At 43.4% G+C, this 20,570-nt stretch overlaps 2 protein-coding genes across 2 annotated transcripts in view; one reads left to right on the forward strand and one right to left on the reverse strand.

The window, feature by feature from the left end:
- The window catches only part of LOC109645980 (protein unc-13 homolog A-like), a 29,202-nt gene extending 15,360 nt beyond the window's left edge, over positions 1–13,842 (reverse strand). The window contains exons 1-12 of the mRNA XM_069511616.1: positions 13,527–13,842; positions 9,139–9,168; positions 8,789–8,888; positions 6,953–7,070; positions 6,686–6,809; positions 6,042–6,112; positions 5,777–5,831; positions 5,333–5,362; positions 3,810–4,023; positions 1,884–2,972; positions 1,679–1,781; positions 115–158 (exon numbers count right to left, since the gene is read on the reverse strand). Of these exons, the coding sequence (XP_069367717.1) occupies positions 115–158; positions 1,679–1,781; positions 1,884–2,972; positions 3,810–4,023; positions 5,333–5,362; positions 5,777–5,831; positions 6,042–6,112; positions 6,686–6,809; positions 6,953–7,070; positions 8,789–8,888; positions 9,139–9,168; positions 13,527–13,548 (2,000 nt within the window). The 5' untranslated portion in view covers positions 13,549–13,842. The remainder of the gene's footprint in view (positions 1–114; positions 159–1,678; positions 1,782–1,883; positions 2,973–3,809; positions 4,024–5,332; positions 5,363–5,776; positions 5,832–6,041; positions 6,113–6,685; positions 6,810–6,952; positions 7,071–8,788; positions 8,889–9,138; positions 9,169–13,526) is intronic.
- Positions 13,843–15,678: 1,836 nt separating this feature from the next.
- Positions 15,679–20,342, forward strand: btbd2a (BTB (POZ) domain containing 2a). The gene is made up of 9 exons (XM_069511614.1): positions 15,679–16,230; positions 16,324–16,443; positions 17,050–17,206; positions 17,613–17,718; positions 17,823–18,020; positions 18,123–18,315; positions 18,490–18,577; positions 18,933–19,079; positions 19,262–20,342. Exons 1-9 carry the CDS (start codon positions 15,713–15,715, stop codon positions 19,421–19,423), a joined length of 1,689 nt encoding a protein of 562 aa, XP_069367715.1. The 5' UTR covers positions 15,679–15,712; the 3' UTR covers positions 19,424–20,342.
- Positions 20,343–20,570: the final 228 nt, after the last annotated feature.

Genomic DNA, 20,570 nt, shown 5'->3' on the forward strand with positions numbered 1-20,570 from the left:
CAATGAGCTGAGGATCATTTTTATGGAGTTTAATCTCTAGAGGTATTGTAATAACTTGACGCACACTGTGGGATGTATTGTGTTTTACTGGAAGAAACGACAGTGGACACTCACCCTCCTTTACCAAACCACAATGAGTTGGAAGTCTCTCCTCGAGCCTGAGAGAAGAAGAAGAAGAGTTGATCTCAGCAAAAGAAAATGACTAACTTAAGTTTTTTTTTTTTTATTCATTTTGTAGTCTTCATATACAGTATGAATAAAGCTGCATAACTAGACTGTAAGTTATCTGCTTATGAAACTACTTTACCAGACTCCTCACATCTAAAACCCACCCCATGTATGTCCTGCCCTATCAAACTGGATGACATCTCTTGGAAGATACAAGAGAGAAGATAAAATTGTTGATGATCAGAGTGAATGTGCCTGTTTAGAGACAGTAGGGAGTAAAACAAGACATCTGCTACTGTCACCTTCTGCTTCCCACTTCCTCCCACCCGTCTACAGCCCTCGCTCCCTTCTGCCAGGCCATGTTTTTCACCTCATTTCCACAGACCTGCCATCCTTCAGCCGCCCACCAGATGTCCCCAGACTTAGTTTTACATCTCATCCACCTGCTCACTTGTCTAACTGTTGTGCCTCCCTGTGTACCCGTGTCCTCTCTCAACTCATGCATTTTATTTCATCACCCCAGTCTGTAAGTTTCACCTTGTTACCAGTTCCTTGTCTGTTAATCTGCTTTCAATCTCCCTTCATGTCTTCTACCAGGGTTTTGTTACCTTCCTGTCTCATGACTCACCTGCCTGTGTATTCATCTGTCTGCCTCTAAGCCTCTTATTTAACATCAATATTTGCATCACTGCATGAGCCTGTCTGTGTGGTGTCTTCACTGCCTGTGCTGTTATCAGTGTACCGTGATGATACCATGCATTTCCTTCTTTCTCTCAAGCTAGCAGGTCAGGTTGTACCTACCTCTCAGCATGCTCCAATGATGGCCAAGCAAAGTGCATGCGAGTGTCGCTATGGCAATGACATGAAACTAGAAAGAAAACAAAGTGGGTTGCCACAAATAAACATACAAACAAAAAAGGACAATAAAGGGAAGCCAAGTGCACAAAAATGAAACGTGACATACATCAACACAAACATTGAAGCAAGTGATTAATCATCTGCACAACTGAATTCAAAGGTAATGAATAGCAACATAATTAATGAATAAAATATGCAAAATGTGAAAACTGACCGAGCAAAACTGAACGTGTACAACTCAAACAAACAGTACTTTCGTCAAGCAGTGGCGTGGTGCTGCAAAACTAAAATAAAAAGTCTGCTGTCTGTCAAGTGTTTTTATTTCGAGAAAACTAAAAGGTATCAATTATAGAAGATGAAAAACATGAAGACTGCTTTCTGGTGTTGGGCAAAAAAAACATTATCAAAATAGAACTCAAGAACTTCCTGTATGTACCGTCTTCGCACATAAATAATGCACAGCAGATACATATTTCAAAGACTTGGTAGACACTTTTAGAGGCTCTTGAACTCAGAAATATCTTTTAGATTACTGGGTAGAGCTTAATCGGGGGCATAAAACTCAGGAAGTGGACTGGACTGTTTTGGACAGATGTTTGGAGTGAGGGTGGGATTCAAACCAGATTGAACTTAGATAAACTTGTGACCTTACCTCCCGCAGCTGCTCTAAGACCTTGTTGTAAAGCCTGAGCCAGTTCTCTTTGGCTCTGACTGCTGGATCGACTGGCTCTTTGAGCTCTTCTATAACTGGAGGGCTAAAAGAAAACAACACTTTATCAAAAATGTCTGACACCCTACTGGGATTCGTGATAACTGCATTGTTTGTTTTCTCATTCCCTTTAATCCCCATCTCCTACCTCTCAGGTGGTATCTCTTCTAACTCTCCTGGCGTCGGTGGTCTGCTCTCTTCAAACTGCTCCTCCTTCTCCTCCATGAGTACCATCTCCTCCAGCTGGGCTGGGGGTGTTCTGGCCTCATTCTCCAATATCATTTCCTCCTCTAGCCACGGTTCTTCCTCCAGCTGGGGAGCCTGGTCTTCGTGGGCAGCCGACTGTGTGGTGGCAGGATCGCTGAATTGGGAATGGGGCTGTGCAGAGGTTGGGATCTGTTTGGACGAGGGACCCGTAGCGGTGGATGGGTGCTGAGAGGCTGAGTTAGCCATGGTGGCCGGGTGGGATGGAGGGACAGAGTTGGCTGCAACTGACTGGTTCTGTTGTGATACAGCAGAGGCTGGAGGTTGAGACTGGGCGGGCTGTGCGGTGGGAACCGAAGAGAGGAAAGTAGAGGCCAAGCCTGTGACTGCAGCTGTTAGAGGTTTGGCCATTGAAAAGAAGGAAGTAGCTGATGGGGCAGGCTGTGGCTGTGCTTGGGGCTGTTTAGGTGGTTGGGCTGTTGGTTGACCAGAGGGGGGCTGTGCTGCTGGGGCCATGCCAGGAGGATGAGCCTGGTTGGATGTCTGGTTAGAGGGCTGAGTAGCAGGCTGCTGTTGGTGTAGGGAGGGCTGTTTTTCTAGAGGGGGCCTGGAGTTAGGAACATCGAGAGTTGGAGGAACCGTTGACGTTGGCGTGGGAGTGAAAGGAGGCTCCATGTCCTCACTGACAGTCCCATCCAAGTTGTACAAATCCTCATCGTCATACATCATCTCCTCATCCTCATAGAGGCCATCCTCTTCTCCCTCATACAGTCCGCCATCATCCTCTTCATACAAAGCCACCTCCTCTCCTCCATCTTTGCTGTAACCACCCTCATCGCTGTACGCCCCCTGAGTCTCATCAGGGTCCCAGTCAGGAGAGCCTTTGCTGTAGCTGACTGAGGAATGGCAGGAGTGGTACGAGTCATTCTCGTCGTAAGGGTCCCTCTCTCCATATTCACCGCCATAATCCTCCTCGCTCAACTGACTGCTGCACCGACTCAGCTCTGCAGATGATGCATAGCTCCCCGTAGGGCTGCAAGAGAAGAGAAGAGAAGAGAAGAGAAGAGAAGAAAAGAGAAGAACATAGAGTCACTTAACCATGCTAATATTTCCATGTTATATGTGAACAAATTAACATGTACACATGTGTAAACAAATGGTTTACCATAGCTTTATGAACCATAATCTCGCAAATGCTTACACAGCACTTCATTACAAGATAGCCTGTACACTGTGTACTCTACTAGACTCTTTCTACATGTCTTGAGGTGACCAGGAATAATGCTGATGACTAATCAATGTAAAGCACAGGGGATACGAGAGTAGCAGACTACGAGCAAGAAATAGAGCAGAACATGAAGGTGAGAGATCTCCAGAAAGCTGACAAAAGAAAAAAAAAAGAACACACTCAGATAGGCCTCGCAGAGGAAAAAAGTATTTATACTCTCTGATGAATGAGACTTTAAAAAAAGAAAATTGGCACAGAGAGAAGGGAGGATGGACGGTGGAGAGGGTCGAGAGAGGAAAGCGAGGACAGGAAGGGAGGGAGGGGGCATGGAGATAAAATAGAGGGAGAGGAGGCAGCGAAGAAAAGAGGGAGTAGAGAGAGCCAAGACGAGGGGGTGAAGAACGGGGGGGAACCTGTCCGATAGACACACACAAGCAGCTATAATCTTAAGTACTGACCATTAGGTTGCTGGTTGAATAATTGAGAGTTTCATTCCCAATGTCTGAGAAATGTTCGAGTGAAGGCGCATAAATTCTACAATTGTGCAATCGTACACAACTCTGAAGAAGGAATAGTTTGTTAAGAACGAGTTCAAGGCAATGGCCCAATAATGAGCCATGACTTCCAGAAGCCATCACATACCTGACAGTCCTCTGATTGTTGTAGTCGAGGTCATGGCTGTTGCCCGAGCGCGGGTAAGAGAGGCTTCTGGAGCTACGGTGCTGGTGGCTGATGGGATATTGGTGGACAGAGGCGTTGGGCTGAGATGTGCTGTAGTAGGGAGGGGGGATGCTGTTACTGGTTTCACTGCGATAGTCACTGTCCCTGTCGTCCACAGCACTGTCTGGATCCTCATCTACACAAAGGCGCATAGAGACATAGTATTGGAAAAGATTAATAGCCTTTTTACAGTAGGTTGGATCTCTAGAGTTTTGTAACGCGAGACAGGAGGAAGTTCAAGATTTTAACAAAATAACAAGAGAAAGAGGAACAAATAGGAAAGTGGTGATCCCAGTCAACACTGTCATGTGGCGCAGAGATAAGAGACTGTAATCAGCACCGAACCAATCTTGTAGTACTATGGTAATTACAGATAACATAGATGAGGTGGCAGTGTGCCACTGCTGAAACTCTATCAGACTCATATAGGTCAATCAGAGTGCATCCACAGATGGAGCACATGATGAAAATCATCAGGGACTTCCTTCTCTTTCCATCACCATAACCAACCATAAATCAGTTCTGCACACTAAGGAAATGCTTCAGTTTTCTATGCTGCCCATAGATCAGAGCTTAACACCCCGGAGGGAAGTGATGAGAGACTTTAACACTGCTGAATCAGTTGAAAGCAAAACCACCATCCATCAATCATTCATCATTATCCACCCCCGTCTCTCCCACTTTGAGGAGGGAGGGGCAGAGGCGCTTGGTGCCATGCTTACACCTTCATCCCCATCTGTCTGGGCGTGTAAACACTAATTACAGGCATCAAACTTTGTTTCTCTCTTCACCCATGTCCCTGCATGCCCTGCTCACTCCTTGCGTCCCTCTCCGTCTCACTCACTGCACTGCTTCGCCATCTATCACTACACCCCTGCTCTTTCTTTCCTTTTCCTTTTTTCTGTGGACTGAACAGAGATGAGATAAATCGCTGCAGTGGTGTGGGTGAGGCGCTTATATAAGACCATCTGTTCATCACAGCATGAGAGAGAGAGATAGACAGGGAGGGAGACAGACAGATCAAGAGAGAGAGGGAGACAGGCACGCAGGGAGAGAGAGACAGAGATACATGGAAGGGGATCAGAGCATAATTATTTGGACAGTGACACATTTTTCCATTATAGTGGCTGTACTGCAGCATACTAGATAAAAAATTAAGGAACCTTTGGTTTAAGGATCAGTTCACCCAAATTAGTCAGAATACTCTAAAACCCTAACTTTCTTTCATTGCAACTACTTTTTACCAAAGCCACTGAAAGCTGCTGCCATTGCAGTTTGTTAACTATCAACAGTAACAAGGACACAAAGATCTGTTAACATTACATTTTTTTGCAGGGACAGCAGAAATCACAGGGAATGATGAATAAAATAAAACGTATCTGCATGGCTAGATAACACTTGGGGGGAGTTAGAAACAAAAAAGTATGTGATGGGTGTGATCTTACTTTGTTGGTCTCCCCATAGGTTCCAGTTACCTGCAATGAAATGGGGGAGGGGTCAGTCTGCAATTGACTTGAACTGGTGTCTAAACATAAACATTTATTTTCTTTATTAATGCTTCAATGGAGCCGGCGAATGGTAAGAGAGCACAGGAGTGCTTTCCACCTGCCCCAGACCGCTGGCTCAGCAAGCACAGCAGACTGGGCCAGCAGCACAGAAACATCCTGGAGCAGCTCGCCTCCAGACATCTGATACTGCTATTGATCCCTTACAGTGCAATGATCCAGGCCCCTTTTCCCCTTGAACACAAAACTACCCATGTGTGGTTACACGCATAATGCACACGCTGAGCTTAAGTAATCTAATTATAACTCAACAGCTACACGCATAATTCTCTTGTTCAGCACAAACAAATGGTTGGTTTAGGCAAATATTGATCGGTCACTTACAGCACTGGGTGCCTGGTACACGGAGAGGGCGTTCCTGTTCCTCTTGGTATGAATACTTGAAAAATAAGAATGCACATTAATGAAAAATGATCGGCTGGTAACAGAGAAAGAGAAAAAGGTCTTTAACTCTATACAAGGTTTGGGCGTAGAGAAAGGCAAATTTAGAGTTAGATTCCTTCTTTTAATCCACTTATGAATCCTCTGGGTATGTTCCTAACATGTGAGATTATGCTAGGGAATTAAATTATTCAAGGTGAAAGCTTACATCTTGGTCCCGCATGGCGTTGAGCTGCTCCAGTTTTTTGGCCCAGTACCGTGCCTCATCCTCTGGGATATCTGAAAAGCACAAGCCACAAACAAAATCAGGTACAAAAAACTCTTACAACTCTAATGAAGGATTTGATGAACAAAAATAGTTGTTCCCAAAATAGTGTTTTGTCCTATTTAATAAATTGTGATGACAAATTAAAGTAAAGCAACCTATTTTTAAGAACATTGTGACATTGAATATGTGACTTTTAACTTAAGCGCCAAAGCCAAACCCTCTATAAATAGAGAAAGTTCAGGAGTCAGGTGTAGGATATTGACTAGAGGAAGAGGAAACAGTATGAAAATGACACCTAATCAATGCTAAGAGCTTGATCACTGAGACAGAAAGGACACAATCACTTCTCTTCTCTGACACTGATGCAAACACAAACCTTGAGCACATTGCACTGTAACGTAGTTCAGCTTGATTAATCAGTCGGAAATTATTGGTGTTCATTCACACTGTATGCTGTGGAAATACAGACGTATATAATCTATTCATGAGATCATACCCTTTCCTCAAGGGTTGACAATTTCCTATACTTTTATATTTTCATTTCTTACCCCTATGGAGGATTTTTATAGTATTGATTGTCTCACCGAGAGGCAGCTCGAAGCGTGTGTCGAGTAGAACCAGGTGGAGAGTGGGATCTTTGGTGCCACAGATCTCATTATCAGACATGATGACCTGAGAGTCCAGTGTGAGCCACTCCCCTGGACCTTCCTGTGCACAGACGGACGTGCAGATGACACACAAATAGCAAGTGCGACCAGAAACTCTGCCGTAAAACCCCTGAAGTATGACTGAGAACGGAGTGTTCAGTTACAGCCTTTCTCTAGTGGTGGTGGTCGTGGTTAGTAGCAAACCTCATTTGACTGTCGGATGCTATGGAGGGGAATCCACACAGTGCCAACCATGGTGTCCCAGATTAACCCTTTGTTCCACACCTCCACTGTCAGACCCAGGTCGAGGCGGTTAATTTCACTACGAAGGGAAAGAAAGACAGAAAAGTTAACTTACATAAAGGAAAATAACTAACTTAACTGCAAGCACATTTTGAGCTATTTGTATTTACTTGACTACAAAACAGTAGTGTATGTGTCACCTGCTGTCACTTGCCCTGAGGTCTGCTATAACAGCTTCTTCTTTTAAAGTCTGATTAAAAGCATATCTTCTTTTTTGGTAATCTTTTAATTAGCATGTGGTTAACATGAACCACTCTACTTTTTTAATTAACTGTTGAATTCATGTTTTTGTCACTTTCCTTTTTATAACTATATTATATCTTTATTCTTATATACATATAAATATATATGTAATAAAAACATATTGTAATATATATATATATATATATATATATATATAGTTTTTTTTAGTGCATGCTTATCATTGTAAATGTGCCATATAAAATAACTTGACTAAAAATCCTTTGCAGGGACCATTTTTTTTTAATACAAGTTATTTTGATGATATTCTGCTGATACTACTGTACTCTATCTATATTTGTAAATTTATGTCCCTTTGCCTTGTGATCAAGTATTTTAACACTGTTGCACTGGTACTTCTACTTTTACGGATCTAAATACCTATATAATTCCTTCACCACTATTTCACTCTGTTTAAAGATAACTGCTTAACACTCAAGGCCCTCATCCACACAAACGATGCACAGTAATTACTTGTGGGCTTCACTGTGACAAGTCTCTGTGGGTGCAATCCTCAGAGAATCTGACATAGAACATTATAAAGACAGCAGGAAGCATAGAGAGAGGGAGGGAGAGAGAGAGATGAACAAGGGGAGGGATGAGTGTGAGGATGACTGTGGAGGAGGTGATAGTATCGTATGCCTGGAGCAACAATGTGGGAACTTTAATTAAGAAATAGGGGGACTGGATTTCCCGTCTCATTGGTGACTCTTTTTTAGAAGTGCCTGTTTGATTCATGGTTGTGACTGAGGGGCACAGTCATTCAAAGGCATTTTGAAGGAGGGGATGAGGCTTTCTCTGCAGCCCAAATATTACATAACACAGCTTTACTGATGCAACCCCAGCATAACATTCAACGCCTCCGAATATCATACAAATGCACAGGACTGCATTGTCAATACCACACTGTATTGCCCTGCATGTCAAACACTCACAGTAATTATTTTAAGATTCCACTGAAACACAAGCATAGACTAAGTCATTTGAAAGTGGGAAAAGCTACTTATGATGCCTGGAGAGCAGAAATATGAGGAGAGGGAAACGAGAATATGGGGAAGAAAGTGAGGTTGAAATGGGGAGAGGAGGAGGAAGAGGAGGGGCTGAGTAAATAAAGATCAAGAAGCTGTGTTTAGAGGAAGTGACAGAGGAGGGAGAAAAAGAGGGTCTGGAAGGTAGCCAAGGTTGAGAGGGAGGATGAGAGGGGCAGAAGTGCTGAGGGGGAGCAGATGAAAAAGAGGATGAGGCAGAGGTGCAGATGCAGAGAGGAAGAGATATGAGAAACAATACAGGAATAAAGGGCACTTGGGACGGAGGAGTGAAAAAGAGGGGAGGGAGGAAGGAAGGTTGATTGAAAGCAAGGAAGAAAAAAAACACAAAAGCACTCAAGTAGCTCAAGTGGAGGAAGAGATGAGAGGGTGAAAAGGGAACGCAGAGGAAAGAGGTAAGGAGAGGGAGATAGAGAAAGACAAGAGATAGATTTGATGATGAAGGACTCACAACATGAAGTCTTGCTCCCAACTGGGCAAGTTGCCCCTGACAGCAATGGTTGTGCTCTTCACATTTTGTACCTTCAGAGTCACGTATGTGTTGAACTTCTCTGTTTAGGAAAGAAGGGATGAAGAAATGGATGAAACATCTGTGAGTTAGAAAAACAACAGCAACCTCAGCCTCAGCATCTGAAGATATAGAGTCTTCTATGCATTATCCACCTTACTATTCCTTTTTTTCCATTTATAGCTGAAGCTTGTAACATGTCCTCTGCCTTCTTAAAGATTAATGTCACATAACAGTGAGTCTCCCGCCCTAAGTGATCTACCTTTTTCCATTTCCAGATTCCCAGGTCTTACCTTGGGGTCCATCCAGTTTGGCTTTCTTCACTGTGGAAACACAGAGAGAGACAAAGTCACACACAGGACCGCCATCTGTTTTTTATCTCTGAAGGCTCCCTTATTTTGGCTCTTACACAGAGAACAGGCCAGAAGACGGTATTCAAAATAAATTAAATCACACTGTTAATTTTAATATGCTACATGAAATTCTAGACAATATGTAGAAAGGGAATTTCAGCACATTTGAGACATATTTTCCTGTCTCTGCACTGACAATACAAATTCACATTCAGCACGTGTGTTGACTCAGGAAACTTAAAGTGCAACTATGCAGATTTGGACTAAGTGCTCAGGTCCAAAGAAAAACACAGAAACACACAGTGCTGGAAAACACGAGCACGTACCTGCTGTGTTTCATCAGTGTGAGACGCAGAAACAGAAACACACAGTACAGTTCAACTACATGCAAATGAAAGGCTACAGCATATTTTCAGATTTAACAGATAGCCGCTGTATTTTATCATTTTTATCAGCAGGAATTCTAATTGTAGGGGTGGGTGTGGGTATTTAATACAAATTTTATAAATAGTTTCACATATAACTTTGCAGATGTCTTGGTTGTACAAGCATTCAAAAGGGAAAAAAAGCCTTTATCATTGTGTTGGGGGATTTTTCATTTTAGTTAAAGCCCAGATTTTCCCTGCAGCACCTTTTTACCAGCTTTGACGTAACTCACACATACATCTTTAATGCTCTAAAATCCGTTGCTCTCCACCACACACACACACACACTCCAGAAGATCTCCACACCACGCTGCAGATGTGTACACACCATGCACACACGCCTGTGAAATGCAAACGTAAGCATAACATGTCATGTTACCAAACCTTTACCTTTACTCCTTGAGAAATGCAAAATAAACAACAATTCATAACTTATCCCAAAATACTCTCCTCATTGTAATCAGTTGCCATAGTAACCAACACAAAATGAAAAGTTGATAAAAAAATTATTTTGAGTCAGTAAGTTCTCCTTTACTTAATATTTCTTTCATGCAACACACACACTCAGGCTAACTCTGCAGCTTAAGTGCCATGCTGTTACATCAGCAGGTACAGAAACACACACACACACACGCTCACAATCTCATGCACACACCCAATTGCAGTGACTGACTCACATCCACCAGCAGCAGTGATGAAAACATATGAATCTCTGCTGCCATTCATACATAAGCCACCTTAATGTCAACTCAACACAGCCACACACATGTAAATACGTACATGTGTGTGTTTACTAAAGGCCAAAATCTGCTCTGATTCAACATTCATTTAAAGTCAGTTCAGCTTTCGGAACAGAAATGAAATAATTGAATATAATATCAAGAAAACAAAAATTTTGTAATTGTTTAGGCAGATCACGTCAGTGCCTGCTACTTGCTGTGTTTTAGTGTCAACACTAAAACAGCCCTGGAAATGTATCTCTACATGAGGAGGATCAATAAAAAAGGAATTGGATTTTCAACAGTGGAAGGCTGAGATTTAATAATAGCACACAGTCATAAATCTCTCTGACTGTATGAGTTATGATGAGAAATGTCTGCATGTCCTAACACACAACACTATATTTTGTTACAAGTGCATGTATCTAAGCAGCCAAGATGACCCCACCAAACACGTTCTGTTCACTTATGTGGCTATGTCTCATAAACAATAAGCCTGTGAAGGGCTGCAGCACTGGATCAATTGGTTTAAATGTAGGTTATGGGTGAGGAGCCTAAATTCAGGAAACAAGGTCAGAGCTACAACCATCTATCACCACCTGATTAAATGAAAGAAAGGCCATAAAAAATCAAAGTGTGGCTGCATGTTTTTGTTATTCTTTAATCAGAGGATGCATAGCGCAGTCTTTAAAACTCGATAATAAATTATGTGCAATGCCTTTTTTTGGACCAGAGATCATTCAGGAAGTAGCTCTGACACAGCAGACTCTGATTTATGGGAATGGAGCAGATTGGCAAGGAAACAGGGACTCAACAGGGAATCAAGCAAACCCTTCAAGTTGAACTATCAGGGAATGTAAAGTAGTGAGAGGGTGAGCTAAGTTTAGCCATGCAGCGACAAAACCCAGCCTGACGTGATTCACAGGGACAGCGCCTTATTCTGAAGGATCATATATATACACGCAGATCTGCAGCAGCAGTCTTTGCGACCACCGACAGAGACGTTTCATTACATGATTAATTGTCCAAATCCAGACAGGGACTTGAAAGTATATAAGTAGGATATCTGCAGGAAAAAGTTTTTCAGAGTTAATCTGTGTCTGAATTCTGCTTCATCTGCTGATGCTCCAAAGAAAAGGCTGCCTATTCAAGAGGCACAAAGTACTGTGGAGGCCAGAAATAGCTCCAGTCAGGTAAGCATGAATGATGTAACAGGAACAGAAAGAGGGCTGTCTGCCAAGTCTTGTAGCCTTACGACACTGACAGTCGCAGCCAGTGCTTATGAATGAATAACACCCGGGGTACTAATGACGCCCGGGGCTGACTCAGAGCAGGAGCCGTCAGTGGGTGGACCTGGCGGGATGGAATGAGGTGGGCATCTGTAATGGGTCTGACATATGGAAGGTGACTTTGAAAGCCCTCAAACTTCCCTTTTGATGACACATCACCATTATTCTATCTTCCATAAATGTCTAGAGTGCTCAACCATCAACACACACTCATTTACTTTTTTATAAATATAAAAGTCATTTTCTATACGCAAAAAAGACAAATATTCTGTAGTTTCACTTTTTGCTGATCAAGGATCAAGGACTGAGCATCTTTAGGTTTTGGACTGCTCATTGGACAAAACAAGCAGTTTGAGGATTTCCCCTTGGGATTTAGCCAGTAGTGATTATAGCTGGGGCTGCACACAATGATTATTTTAATTATTGATTCATCTGACAATTATTTTCTCAAAAAATCAATGAGTGGTTTAGTCTAGAAAATTTGTAAAAAGTTGTTTTCTTTTAAATGTCACCAAAGTATGCTATCCAATGTTGAAATCTTCACATATTATTGTTGGCATCCACTGTATGGACCCCACAATTATTCACTTTATGAGAGAATTTAAAAATATAAGGGCTGGAACCGGACAACTTGGTTTTTTGTGCATCCTCCGACTTCAACATTTAACCTGCTCCCATCCGGACAACGTTATTGCCCCTTCTATTGAACAACAAATCTAAAATGTCCTCTATTCCAACAGCTATTGAGTTTTTATGCCAACTGATTTGGACCAAATGTCCAAACTACTCTCTGTCTATCCAGGTGTCTGTTGAGGTTTTTTGTGATATTTAAATTAAATTAAACAAATGTCCCTACACACAGACAAACAAACGAATCTAAATCAATTATCAAAGCATAGGTGCTGATTTTCTTTGGGTTCGACTCATGCTTCACTTTTTTTTCAATTGAGAAACGAATCAACCATGAAAACCATTTTTAGTTGCAGCTCTGATTAGATTCCTCATAGATGTTTGGCGAAGGAGGCAACCTTTGCTAAAACTGACTTTACTTTAGAGGCACCACAGTGTTTCCGAGGGGGACCTGCCTCTCTTGTTACTGGGTGTGAAGTAGGGGGCTGCTGTTCTGGAGCAGTCACAGCAGATGCTTATTCATCGCACTGACGGACACCAGCAGCGTCAGGTGCTGTCAGGGAAGGTCTGGTGGGAGGAGGTGACGCATCGCTTCGGGGGGGGGGGGGGTCACGACGTGGAGAAATGACGCGCATCTCCAGTCGGATGCTGAGTATTCCCTCACGACTACAGCAGAGCGGCGGAGGCGGCGGCGCGGTGCGGCAGCGGCAGGGGCTTTTCCTCCTCCTCCTCTGACTGCCCACGCATGAATGAGCAGAGTGGATCTCGCGCGCGCGCGCGCACGCACGCACACACACATACATACACATACACACACACACATACACATACACACACACACACACAGGAGAAGCAAACAGCGGTATCTCTCCTCCTCCGCATGGACACATTCAGAAACTCAAACAGCCTGGAAGCTAACAGCATCAACAGTCACACCTGAGCTAGCCGTGTAGCATTAACGTCTCTTTCTCCGCTGTCACTCCAATCACCAGTATGCAACACATCTGTACTTGAGGTCAAACAGTGGAGGGAACAAACATGTCTTCCGGCAGCAGAGGCGTTAAAGTGTCCCGGTGTCGCCTCCGCTCCGTTAACGAGCCGCTGCGTGGTTTCGTGACTATTCAGCACAAACCCTCCGCCGCTCGGTCCACACCGACTTCTCCGCGGAGCTGACAGCCCGCAGCCTCAACCTGTCTGTCGGACAACTGCTGCAGCTCCACCAGTGAACACTTCAACACACACACACACGGGTGTCCTCTCTTACCTCCCACACACAGCAGGGACATCTCTGGCTGTCCTCTGTCCTCTGCTGACAGCTCCGTGATTTGTTGCTCCGTGAGTCTCCTGGTTACTGGGACAAACACTCAAACTGGGAACGGAGACGAGCCGGCATCGTGTCAGCGGTCGCTCTAGCCTTGTTTTCCTCTGTTGCTCTTTTTACGGGCAGGACGAGACACACACACACATATATACACACACGCACGCACGGGAGTGAAAACCCTCGCCCCCCTCTCCCTTCTCCTCTGCATTGCCTCAGCTCTCCTCCGCTGCTCCTCCTGCGCGCACAGCCATCTTGTTTCAGCGGCAGGCGGCACCCCTGCGCGCGAAGACAGCTCCGCCGCGCAGCGCCGCGCCGCCCCTGACGTCACGGTTGATGAGTAGCAGGCAGGAGGAGGAGGAGGGGTGGGGGGATGTTATGAGTGTAATGTACCCGATGAGCGATGAGGCGATAGATTTCATTCATTTTTCTAGTATTTCAATTTCATCCAACGCTGTTCTGATTGTTAACCACATCCTGGGCCCCAAAAGTCCCAGACGTCTGGGTCTCCAAAAGTTCCAGACCTCAGGGCTCCAGACTTCCAGGGCCCCAAATCCTCTTGACCTCCAGGGCCACAAAAGCTCCAAACATCATGGATCCAGACACCAAAAGCTCAAAAACTTCCAAGGCCTCAAATCCACCAGCCTCCAAGGCCCAAAAGTTCCAGGTCTAATTTGTTTGGAATGCTGGAAAGTAACTGGGTACATAATCTCAAATTATCAACTTCTCTTGTAGTACAATTTGTTCCTCACTAGAGTATTTACATTTTTAGGCTAATCTATGCCTCTATTTCACCACATTTCAGAGTGAAATGTGATGCTTCTTAAGTTTTGCTCATTATAGAATAAAAGGCCACAGATGTTTGCAGAGTGAAAGATGTCATGGCTCAGATACTTCTGGCCTGAGGATCTGCTGCTTGTACCTTTAGTGACATCTATGCTGTGGTTTAAGTGAGCTCAACAGAAATAATGATAATGCTTTAACTTGTCCTGCAACCAAACTAACAAAATAATCAATGTCACAATAATATTTTTAGTTGATATTATTCTCAAAAAAGCCTACTGTAAGCTGTAGAAATGAATTTAGAATAAAGTCTCCTTACTGGAAACACTGGTAAATTGTTTCTCATTTACTTTTTACACAGAGTGATACTGCTCACTGACTCCAATAAACTCACTGGTATCTGATGTTCAGGATGTGCATGTCCAAGAATAGATGTGAGTCAGTATGTGGGCAATGTGAGTTTATCTTGGTGTCCATTTATCACACTGGCAACAAAAAAGTGGAATAAATAAAGATCCTGAGCTCTCCGGGGGAATGGGAAACATCAAATATGAATCCCATGAGTGCTGAGTCAGTCAGAGGATGACAAGAAAGAGAGGCGGCGCACGTGGAGATATGATGAAGAATCGGACAACAAAGGAGGCTCAGCACCAAAGAGCTTTGCAGGATTTGTGCAAATCAAAATGTTGAGATTAAACAGTGTTCAGAGCAGACATAGCAAAGAGTATACACATAAAACTCACAGTATATATTAAGCTTAACATGAACAAATATTGCTATCATCATCTTCGTCCTCATCAACTTGATATCATAATCATCATCATCATCATCATGAACTTAATAATCACCTAAACACCATCATCATCTTCACCATCATCATCAACTTAATAATCACCATCATCTTCATGATGATAATCATAATCATCATGATCATAATCATAAACTTCATAATCCCCATCATCGTCATCTTCTTCACCATCATCACGATCATTACCATCATTATTATTATCATCATCATCATTATGATCATCATCATCAACTTAATTAATCTGGGCATTAATATTGTTCCTGTTCTGTGTTACACTATTGAACACATATCTGGGCCAAATCTCAACAGGTTTCAAACTGTTGACTGGATCAAAACAGGAACCAACAGTGCATCTGATTCACCGTGAACCTAAAAAGATGTCAAACATAAACTAAATGCTGGTGTGAGGAGAGAGGTGGAGAGCTGCTTGTAGTACCAATAATAATCTTCAGGGGGCAGAAGGTTGAGACAGTGACTGTTGATTCCACTGGATATACGCAAAACGACGAAGTGTGTTGTTTACGCATACGCTAAGTTCAAGATGGCTGCTGGAGACAACAGCGGCAGGCCTCCTTGCCTTAATTTCTCCGGCGCTGGTCCTTTGGGAAACAGCCAGCCCAGTAACAGCGTTTTCTCGATGCCTGTGTCCAACGGCGGAGCGGTCGGTGCAGCCGTGGGAGCGCAGGGAGTCGCGAGGCGTCCCAACCCGCAGCTGGGGCCTGGCGGCGGCGACAGCAACGGTGTCGCGACCGGAGCACCGCCGACTGCGCAGAACTCCCTGCAGCAGTCCGCTGCGGCAGGTGCTGCGGCAACCGGAGCCATGGCCACCCCGGCGTCTAACATGGCAACCGCAGCATCGAACGCGTCGCAGTCGGGCGCGCCGACCGCCACTCCGGCGGCCGCGTCCGTGCTGGTGTACCGAGAACCGGTTTACAACTGGCAGGCTACGAAGAGCACCGTGAAGGAGCGGTTTGCTTTCCTGTTCAACAACGAGGTGCTGAGCGACGTTCATTTTCTAGTGGGCAAAGGAATGGGGGTCCAGAGGATACCTGCGCACAGGTAAGAGGAGCACAATGTGAACAATATCAACCGGCTACCTCTGAATGTGTAAAGCGTGCTGACCCGTGTGCTGCTGCTTGTTGACACCGTCAGGTTTGTTCTGGCTGTGGGCAGCGCTGTGTTCGATGCCATGTTTAACGGTGGGATGGCGACGACCTCAACGGAAATCGAGCTTCCAGATGTGGAACCAGCTGCTTTTCTAGCCCTGCTGAAGTAAGGAGGGAGAGATCGTGTAATCTGACGACCTGCATGTCATTTGGGTGGACGTGTGTTGTTATTGTTACTTACAGTATTTATCATGTTATTATTGTATAATATATCGTATGTTATTATAGTATTTAAACATGGGGAAGAACTCAGTTTTATGCAGTTATATAGAATCAAGCACAATATTTGTCAAATTATTGTCATTTATTATAATATTACAAATTATTTCTTAATATTATAGCCTTTTACTCAAAATAGTTACGTCTCAGGGTAAATATGGAATTTAATAATAATAAAATATCGATAAAAGAACATTTTTATCTGCCCACAGTTGAAACATATGTTTTTAGAGAACAGGTCGGCTGCTTTAAAACATATGTTTTAACTGGTTTTTGAAGATTCTACAGAATCAGCAAATCTGAAAGTTGTAGGTTGGGTATTCCACAAGCTCTGGTGCTATTGTCCCAAAAGTCCTCATCATTTTGAAAACAATGCACCTGGAATACAGAGTTTTGTTGAAGCAAGCTTAACCTATAAGGTTGGACTCCAAAGCCTAAGTGGGCATTTTCAAGACATAAAGGGAGCCTCACCTCAATGTGGATCCTCCTGTAGGTTTCTCTACTCTGATGAAGTCCAGATCGGGCCTGAGACAGTGATGACCACGCTCTACACAGCTAAGAAGTACGCAGTGCCGGCCCTGGAGGCTCACTGTGTGGAATTCCTCAAGAAGAACCTGAGAGCAGACAACGCTTTCATGCTGCTTACACAGGTCAGGTTGAAAAACAAATGCATACAGAGAATAAATGCCATGGAAGTTTCTTTTATAATCTAGTTTGACAGTCATAACTGAAATAAAACACACATAAATAAATCTAGACATACACAAAAATGACATCCCCTATAAAGCTAGGGAGCTTAAGTGATTTCTTGGACTAGAGAATTGCAGTTTTATCGAGGTGAAACTAATCTACTTCAAAGATTCAAACTGGATCCACTGATTCACTAACTCGCTGATGCCCCACCCAGCCCATTTTTGGCAGCATCTGAGGAATGCTAGTATCAGAACATCTTTACTTATTTAATCATGAACTCTTTTAAGTTCCATTGTCAGTTTTGTGAACATGTCATCTACATATGTACAAATGCATTTCTCAAACTGTGATGTTTTTTTTCAGGCTCGTTTGTTTGATGAACCTCAGCTCGCCAGCCTTTGTCTAGAAAACATTGATAAGAACACTGGAGACGCTCTTGCTGCTGAGGGTTTTACAGATATTGACCTGGGTAAATTCTGCACTCTCACCCTCAATGTTGCTTTTCCTTTTGAAGACTATTTGTTTCAATGTGTTGTGTATCAGGCCATTGATTTTTATGTCTCCTTCCTTTAGACACATTGGTGGCAGTGCTGGAGAGGGATACTCTGGGGGTGAGGGAGGTGCGTTTGTTCGGAGCTGCAGTGCGTTGGGCAGAGGCTGAGGCTCACAGGCAGCAGTTGCAGCCGACACCTGAAAACAAACGCAAAGTCCTGGGCAAAGCGCTCACACTCATCCGCTTCCCTCTCATGACCATCGAGGAGTTTGCTGCAGGTGAACAATAGAGTAAACTCTCACTGTCTCTATACTGCTCTCGCTCTTTGGCGACCTCAGACTCTTGATTATTGTCTGTTTGTTGTGTCAATGTCTCTTCAGGTCCAGCCCAGTCCAGTATTCTCAGTGACAGAGAGGTGGTGAGTCTCTTTCTCCACTTCACAGTAAACCCTAAGCCCCGTGTAGAATTCATCGACCGGCCTCGCTGCTGCCTCCGCGGGAAGGAGTGCAGCATCACACGTTTTGGACAAGTGGAGAGCCGCTGGGGATACAGTGGGACAAGTGATCGCATACGGTGAGTGAAGCAGAACATTTCAATAATTTTATGGTCTTAATAAATGAATTATAAAATTGATTGAATTATAATTGGCCTATGATTCAATCTACCAAGATAATGACAGTATAGTTAAGGAAAATTCTCTCCACAATAGACTTTCTTATTGCGTTCCTGTTCCCTGTTTCCTCTCAGGTTCTCAGTAAACAGAAGAATATTTGTGGTTGGTTTCGGCCTCTATGGCTCGATACATGGACCCACAGATTACCAGGTCAACATACAGGTATGGACCGTTTAGAAATCAGATGAAAGTCTCATCACTTGGCAGCCATCTAGAAAAAACCCTGAACTTTTAATGGTCACTGGGAAATAAAAACTGCATGTACAAAATTATTAGTAAAATCCAATCACATTGATTCGACTCAGACAAAATTGCCCCTGCTGCACAAAGCAGAATGAATATAAATAATATATGAAATATTTAGGTCAGTGCGACATCATGATTGGCTTCGTGCTGTATTTGTCAACTGCCGTATTTGGTGTTTCAGACGTTTCTATTCAGCAGTGGTTTGTCTTTCTTTCATCTCTGATGCTGTTTATCATATTTTGGATGTTTGTGAAACCTTCTCTTCATGCAGATAATTCACACAGACAGTAACACGGTGCTGGGACAGAACGACACAGGCTTCAGCTGTGACGGCTCCGCTAACACATTCAGAGTGATGTTCAAAGAACCAGTGGAAATTCTTCCCAACGTCAACTACACTGCCTGCGCAACACTTAAGGTCTGGGATTTTTTGTGAATAATGAATAAATAATACAAAACATTAAACTTGCACAGTGCTGTTTAGCAGTGTACTGGAGTATAGGCTGTTTTATTTTTCCCCTTAATGGTTATAATAAGATAATCTAATTTGCTTCTATTCAGTGAGTATTCAGCTTCCTCTTCCTCCTTTCTGGCTCACAGGGTCCAGACTCTCATTATGGGACGAAGGGAATGCGAAAGGTTACATATGAGTCATCATCCACCGGCACAAAGACCTGTTTCACCTTCTGCTACGCAGCGGGCAACAACAATGGCACTTCCGTAGAGGACGGACAGATTCCTGAGGTCATCTTCTACACATAGTCACCTTCGACATGGCAACGATCTTCCATCAAATGTGACTGACTGACACCAGCGGAGGGCCACACCTCAGCAGCCGAACTGGGGACTAATATGTCTGACATCATACTGTTCTCTCCATATAGTGTCCTACCGTCGGCCACATTAGAAGAGAACTTGCTGTGGGGCGATGTAGGTCACTACATGGGGCGTAGCTCGTCATTTGAGATGCTGTCTCTCTTTCTTAGTGACTTCTTTTTATCCCTTTGTGTTGTAGTGGTGCCAGTCTCTGAAACAGAAATGACTGTAACAGACTCCACAAGGGAAGGAGAGAGGGAGGGAGGAGCCTCTTAGATCAATCACAGCATCCATGTCACTGCTGTAGATTGACGGCATAAGGCTTGACACTGAATTCTTCCTAAGCTGTACGATTCCCCTTCTTGTACTCAGCAGCATTTGTGCGAAGGAGACTCGCAACTGTATGAATGTACAGTAATATCACATTTTGCCAAGAAAAGATCCTCACCATTGTTCAGTATAGATCAGCATTTCACTGACATGACTTCCATAGACTTAAAGACCTTGTAGGCTTCATGAATTCTTGGCAAATTCGAACCAAACTTCATACTAATCTTAACAATATGGTTATGGTAAGCAATTTTCGGGTTTCTACATACAGTACAATCTGTGATATCTTGTGTCCTTGCTTGGTAGTTGCCTATAACCAAGATACCTTGCACTTCTTGGCCTTGCATATGTTCATTTGGTTGTTCTGTGGATGCACACTGACTCTTCAGATATGTTTCTATTTAGCTTTGTTTTAAAAAGTGTGGGAGAACTTCCCTTCTTGGTGCGGAAGTTAAAGGGTTGTATATTAAAGTGGCATTTATTAACATTATATATGTAACTTGAAATAACTATTGATTAAAGAGTGAGGAAAACATATTGTGGTGCTTGTTTTTGTTTAACTCTTCATCTAAAGTAAAAATGGCAGATTTGGGGAAATGTGCTTTCTTGTAGACAGTCATTGAGGAATGGTACCACTGATAGTGTCTGTCCTTGAAATGCAACAGTGGGCTAAACCCAGCAAATGGTTCGCATAGCTTAGCACAAAGACAGGAAATAGGGAAAGCTTGGCTTTCTCTAATGTAATAAAATACATCTATTAGCA

This window comes from Paralichthys olivaceus, chromosome 16, assembly GCF_024713975.1.
Source record: "Paralichthys olivaceus isolate ysfri-2021 chromosome 16, ASM2471397v2, whole genome shotgun sequence".
NCBI classification, from domain to species: domain Eukaryota; kingdom Metazoa; phylum Chordata; class Actinopteri; order Pleuronectiformes; family Paralichthyidae; genus Paralichthys; species Paralichthys olivaceus.